General features: G+C 48.8%; 1 protein-coding gene across 21 annotated transcripts in view; it reads left to right on the top strand.

Moving 5' to 3' along the window:
* The first annotated feature begins 253 nt into the window (after positions 1-253).
* Positions 254-6,816, top strand: part of DNM1 (dynamin 1) — a 65,218-nt gene continuing 58,655 nt past the window's right edge. For 15 of the 21 annotated variants that reach the window (XR_008508740.1, XR_008508739.1, XR_008508743.1 and 12 more), the window contains exon 1: positions 255-546. Coding sequence is in view for 15 of the 21 variants with exons in the window: in XM_054516968.1 (XP_054372943.1) it covers positions 386-546 (161 nt within the window). In the remaining 6 variants the exon portion in view is untranslated. Of the gene's footprint in view, positions 547-6,816 lie in introns of all 21 variants that reach the window. The other 6 variants (XR_008508741.1, XR_008508744.1, XM_036394098.2 and 3 more) reach the window with 1 other exon arrangement.

Here is a 6,816-nt window from a genome sequence, read left to right as displayed (position 1 = left end):
ACAGGTGTGCCAACCTGCCACACACAGACGCAGCCCCGGGACAACCTGAACTTCTCTGGTTTTGGGAGCGAGCCCCGTTCCCAGGTCTCTGGGCACAGACACCCGTGCCGTGCCATGCCGTGCCGATCCCGGCCCCCTCGGCCCCTCGCAGCCGCCGGACTACATCTCCCAGGATGCAGCGCGGCGCAGGTACCTCTAACGCCCCCTGGCGGCAGCACGGGGCTCTCCACAGGCGCGGCGGGCGGGCTGAGGCGAGCGGAGCTCGGGCGGCGTCGAGTGGGGCGAGGGGCGCGGGCTGGAGCCGCTGCCCACCGGCCCCAGAGCCGGGGAGGGCTGCGGGAAGTGTTAGTGCGAGCTCGCCCGTGCGAGGAGCCGCGCCGCAACCATGGGGAACCGCGGGATGGAGGATCTCATCCCGCTGGTCAACCGGCTGCAGGACGCCTTCGCCGCCATCGGGCAGAACGCCAACCTCGACCTGCCGCAGATCGCCGTGGTGGGGGGGCAGAGCGCCGGCAAGAGCTCCGTGTTGGAGAATTTCGTCGGGAGGTGAGCAGGGGGTGTCCCCGCGGGCGCGGGCAGAGCTGCCGCATGGTCAGCGCGGTGCGGGGGCAGCGCCGCGGGGTCCGCGGGCGGCGCGGTGCGGGAGCAGCGCCGGCAGAGGCTCCGCACGGGCAGCGCGGTGCGGGAACGGGCGCAGGGGCAGCGCGGGCACAGCGCGGTGCGGGCACTCTGAACGCGGTGCGGGCACAGCGCGGAGCGGGGACAGCGCTCCGCTCGCAGCTCCTCTGCTCCGCTCGGCGCGTGTGTGTGCGCGGGCAGCGCTGCAGGACGCCCGGGCGCTGCGGTGCAGGGGTACGGGGAAGGAGGGAGGGCTCCCCGCCTGGGGACGTTCCGCAGCGGGGTCCCCGCCACTGCCGCACCTTGGCGGCCGGTGGAAGCCCCCCCTTGTCCTGGCTGTTACATAACGGAGGGGGCTGAAGGGGCTGTGGGGGCCGGCCCCATCCATGCCCCGCTCGGTGCGGGGCTCAGAGATGGATGTTGTCGCTGCGGGGGGGTGATGCGGAGGGTGTTTAAGTTTAATCTGCTCCGTCCCCCTCCCCCAGCCCAGGCTCGCTGTCCTCCATAGCGGATGCCATGTCAGGAGCTGCGGGGAGGCTATAGGAAGGACGGGGTTATAGCTCTCCTATATGCTCAAATCCCCGGGTGCTACCATTTTGTGACAGGCAATATACTGATGCCTTCCCTTCATGTGACCTTCGCATTCATCATCTGCAACTTGAGTAAATTGCAGACCGCGCTGCTTGGGTATCTGCTCCAGTGCAGACACACAACACCTGGGGCGTGGGGGGGGGCTGTTCCTCGCCTTTTTCCTTGCTAATTAATTGTATTAAGTTATATACAGGTTTTAGTTATGAAGGTGTTTTTTTATGCTATAAGGAGCACGCAGGTTCCTGGTGACTTGCCTTAATAGCAGTGACTGCTGATACCTGGTCAGATGCTTGCGTGGGTTTTTCTCTTTCAGCAAACTGCATTTGTGACAACATCTACTGGATCTCATTTCCCTACATTTCCCTACCCCCACTTTTTCTTTTAAGCTGTTTGCTGTTGGATGGCTTATAGAGCTTTTCCACTGTCAGAAGGGTCTGTGGCGTGGATTAACTGTTTGTTTAGCTGCAAGTAGCCTCAAATTCTGGACCTGTGCAAGGGTATCTTTGAGGAGTGAGTGCTGGGTATACTAGGAGGAAGGCTCAGGGGTTGTATCAAAGAAAGCATGGTCAAAGTAAAAATTCTTCTTCTCTGCCATAGATCAAAGAGTTTTGAAAAAATAAGAATATAAAATTTAAAGAGTTTGGTATCTCTTCTAGCTAACTTCCAAAGGTCCATGCAGTGTACCCCCTAGAGATGCTGGGATTATGCCAAAGGCAGGACATTGCAAAAATACATTCTACTAAGCCTCAGGTCATAGTCCAGGATCCACTTGTTTGTTTATAGTCACAGAAAAAAAAAAATAAAAATTCCTGCCACCCAGGTGAAAAACTTGCTGGGCTGTGGCTTTTGAAGAAGGGGAAAATGGATCTTCTTCAATCTTTGAGCAAAATGGGTTCACCTGTTGGCTCTGCTGTTTTCATGCTTTCTAAGTACTGGCAGTCAAACCTCGTAAATCCTTTTTAGAGGATCTGTGCAGGCAGTGCTGCAGTGGTGTCGTAGATAATGTAGGGCTGCTGGGCCAGAGGGGGATTTGTTGGAGGAAGGACAGTCGGTGTATTGGGGTAAACTGCTCCTCTCCTTTAGACCAACCACACAAGAGGATTTACTAATCCTTGGTGCATCTTCACTGGCACCAATTTAGAACCAGGGGTTTTATCTGCTTGGTGGAAAATATATGAATTCAATTATCTTCTGTCTGTTTCTGATGACTCCTGTCACAAGAGAACTTATGACCTCACCGTGTCCCATCAGCTGTCTCTCTAGCAGCAAGTTCTAGTGCTGTGGCTTTTAGAAAATGAAATAATTAAGGGTCCCCTGAGCAGGAGCTGAGAGCTGTCTGTAGAAAAGCATTTAGAGGAAATAATTGGAGGGGAAATGGAAAATGTCAGTGTGAAGAGGTCTTTCTCCATTTGATACCCCTGAGTGCTGGCTGGTTTAGACTGGTAACTTGAGACCTCTTACCACAGAATGTATGTGTATATGCTGCAAATCCCAATCCTGTTAAAATTGTGTTGGGGCCCTGCTGTAATGTATAGTCTCTTTTCTTTCTGTGTGGGTATTGGAAACCATGATAAGGAGCTATGGAAATAGTATCCAGAATGAGCATGGTTCTTCAGTGTGATTGTGACAAGGGCTGTTTTCTTGTCTGAACAGTCGTAAGAAGAAATTGTGTGTAGACCTACTGTGTACAAATACAATTATTGCTGTAGTGTGGACATGACATATGTCACTGCTCCTGCTTGATACCAGGATGGTGGTGCAGCTATTGCTCAGCAGCTGCTCACTGCACAGGGAATGTGAGTGCTGCTGAGTTTCTCTCTGAATGGATGGAAATCTGTGCAAGAACAAATGCTGATGTGGTTGGTACTGGCTGATGGGCATGATGCAGACACTTCAGCACAGGGGCTGGGGGCCCCAGCAGGGCTGGTTTCACTGCTCAGGACCTGTGGGGCTCCTTTCAATTTATCATCAAATCACGTTTCCCTACCAGGACACTTGCCCCCTGCCAGACCTGTGTTGTGGCTGTGCAGGGCTTCAGTCCAGGGCTGCTGCAGGCACCTCGCAGTAGCACAGAGTCCCACACTCAGTGGCAATCTACAAGCAGGGAGGGAGGAGTGATCCTGCCTGCAATCAGTGTTTAGTTACATATCTTACCAAACTAATATTTTTCTCCTCCTGAATTCGCTGGCTTAGTAGTTGCTGCTAATTGCGTTTTCAGTGACACTTACTCTGCTGTTAACAGATTATCCAACAGTGCAGAGCTTGTATTTATAATACCAGATGTCAGTGTGGCTGCTATGTGTGCTTTTGCTGCTGGAGTCTCAGTGTGGTGGCTCGGATACCGGCTGGTGGTGATAAAATTGCTGAAGAAACAAGAAGCCGTGTAGAAGCCAGACAGGTGACACATCTGTCCACAGACTGGTTTGTCTGGGCGCCAGAACTGCGAGGAAGGTTAATTGGGTGAGCTCCAGGCATTTCCTGTTGGTGTGGTTATAAGGTTGAAGGATAACTCAGGTTGGAAGGGACCTCAGTGATCATTTAGTCCGTTCTTAAGGTGTTGTTACTTCCCTGCAGCCTCCTTTTCTAAATAAATTGGTCTTGGAGCAGGCAACTGTACCAGCAAAATTGGTCTGATTAAAAGAACAAAGCATGTGGTATGTGCTAATTTGACTTAAGAGCCCAAATGACTGAGGAGGTTGTACGAGACAGCCCACAAGGCTGTTTGTATAATCATCCCTGTTCATGCCACTCTTACTTTACCATGTGAAAATAACAAATATGCTTTCTTTAAATCTTATGATCTCAGAGCAGTGTTACGCAAATCTTTGGGTTTCTGGGAGTATTACTGTTACCTGTGCTTTACAAACAGGAGAACTGGAAGCCCTGGGCTGTGTTCAGCTGGTTCCTGGCATGGCTGTGCCTCTGATCCAAGGCAGGGGTGCTGCCCAGCCCTGCTGGGACAGCTGCATTGCTCTTCATGGGGAAAACAAGGCACCTCTGACTTCTCCAGAACAGATGGTTTCAGGGGGCTGCTGAAGAGGCAGTGACTAAGGGCTGGGAACAGTGGGTGGAAGGACTTGAATGGAGATGAAACCATCTTGTTTATGATCAAGGGACTTAAGCAGTGCCAAACTTGTGCAAAGTGAATCAATGTTTACTTGACCCCAGACCCGAGCTGGGATCTGGTACCCCATAAGCATCTTCTCTTGGAAGCTGTGCACCCAAACCAGGGGTACTTAGCAGTCTGTCACCAAATTCTGATGGTATATGCTGAATTCCCTGATATTTTTGTGTTGCCTGGAAGGAATCAGGAGACAGGTGTGGGCCTAAACTCAACCATGTTAGGCTAACCTTGCCTCTCCTAGCACAATGAAATTTCCACATGAGTAAAAGAGCAGTGAAAATGCAGCACTGCAATGCCTGTGGCAGTCAAAAGGCTAAATACTCATTAGGCATAGCTGCAGTAATTGCTGTGACAAAATCAAGCATGGGCCTGGCAGCAAGTGTCTCTTTGCCTTTCTATGTCCCATACTGGTGATGCAAAGCTAGATCCTGAAGCCACAGGGTTTAGTTTGGCTTCAGGTATAACTCTGAGGAAGAACTTAATACCTTCCACAATCATTTAGAGATAATTACACCCCCAAGATATGATGAGGGAATGCTTTCCTTGATAACGAATACTTTGCTTTGTTATGGAAAGCTTCCCCAGCAAAATACCTTCAGAGATCAACAGCAGTGTTTAGCAACTATGCAGAAGTGAAGGATCCTAAAGGGATGCATAAAGATATCCAGATACTTGGCCTATTCCTGCAGGAAAACTGTTTTGTTGATGATCTTTGTACTTTTAAGTTGCTCAGGCTTCTGCTGCAGTATGAGGTTTATGAGCTTGAGTGTTGAGGACTGAGATTTCCAATCTTGTAAAATAGCTACATTATGTATAGATTGGGGATGTCTGTTGTACTGGGCAATGCTGAGCATCACTGCAGTACTTCAGGAGCAGATTTAAACTTAAACAAGAAGATACAGTCATGTGCTTTGACCACAAAAGAGGTTCTTAAGAGTGATTCTTCTAAATTTTTGAGGTTTGTGATTTGAGATGTGTGCTGGCAGAGAGATGATTAATTGCAAATCATGAACCTTTAATTGTTGTATGATAAATACATCTGTGAGCCAGTCAAATCCTGTTGTCTATTTGCAGCTTAAAAACACAAGCACTGCTTGGGAACTGACTTATTCAGGGTTGCAGTGATGGTGCAAGAGCCAGGAGTAGGATTCTGCTGCTTAGAGAAATAAACTATGGTCAGGTAACTCCTTCAAATGGCAGCCAGTCTTTGGTCTCCAGTGAAGAAAATGCCTATTTTCATCTTGGATTAATTGGGGAAGGAAGAAAATATGGAGCACTGGGGGAAATGGGTAAGGTGTTACAGCAGACCCCAAGATAAAATAATTTAACTTAGAGAAATCTGTAGGGCTCTGAGCAAACACTTGTGGGAGGAGGACTGCTAGAAGGAGATACATAATTAAGTTAAAACATAACATCACATGGATGGCTGTGAGAGAAAACCCCATGAATCTCAGTGTTCATAGATGCAGCAGCAGTGGCTGCCTGTGTTTGTTGTCAACTTGTTTTAATCCTATTGGGGTTGGCTCAACTAAGTACAAGTCTACTATTTTTTCTACTTCCTGCAGCAGTTACATGTTCTCTGCAGATCTTTCTAGCTGTATCTTTCAGATTAGCTCTTTAGTGATGATCTTGTGCTTCTGATAACTGCCCACTAGCCTTATATTCTCTAGAAGAAGGGATCTTTATGGCATGTCTCAGATCATATCAGAATTGACCTAGGGAAGGGAAACCAGCTGCAATCCAGTGGGGAAGGTGGTGCTCAGTGTGGTGCAAGTTGGTGTTTGGACCTACTGGTGTGTGAAAATGCCAGGTTGCCTTGTCATTGCTGGAATTCATCACCTGACAGCTGACAGATCAGGGACGCTGCATTTCCTTGTGGGCTCTTCCTTGTTAGCATGATAATCCTCAAGTTGAGAGCCTTAGAACATCTTGAGGTTTTTTTATTAATTCTTACTGTACTTTGTGATAAATACATGTGGAATTTTTGCGTGTTTCCTCAATGAACAGATGCAGTGATACAAAGTTGTAAAGAGGGAACAAAACCAGTGGGAAAAGGAGTCAGAAGTTCCCAAAGCCTAAACTGTCAGCTGCTCCTGTTTTTTAAAACTTGGTGTGCTTATCACACAGTGAAAAATCCTTAATAAAACCAGGCAAAGCAAAGATGACCTACTGTTTTTAAAGGGTACTGATTGTTTTCAGAAGCCATTCAATACCTATCTGGGAATACCAAGCCAAGTCCTTGACCCTGACTTTTCCAGATGCTCAGAGCAGGCAGAACCCTGCTAGACTTAAACAGAAGGAGTGGGAGTCTGTCTGCAACACCTCCTATCTGAGGCAGCTTCTGAAAATGTTATTCTAAGGCAGGAAGTTCATCCCCTTCCTGATCTGGTGAATTCCTGAATGTCCCTACTTTGTACTCCAGGTTTGAGTCTGTCTGTACAAGCATGAATAAAAATTCTGAATAAGATTTTTTTAGGATGGAT

The sequence above is a fragment of the Molothrus ater genome, chromosome 20, assembly GCF_012460135.2.
Source record: "Molothrus ater isolate BHLD 08-10-18 breed brown headed cowbird chromosome 20, BPBGC_Mater_1.1, whole genome shotgun sequence".
Taxonomy (NCBI): Eukaryota; Metazoa; Chordata; class Aves; order Passeriformes; family Icteridae; genus Molothrus; species Molothrus ater.
This window is presented reverse-complemented; position numbering and strand designations above follow the sequence as displayed.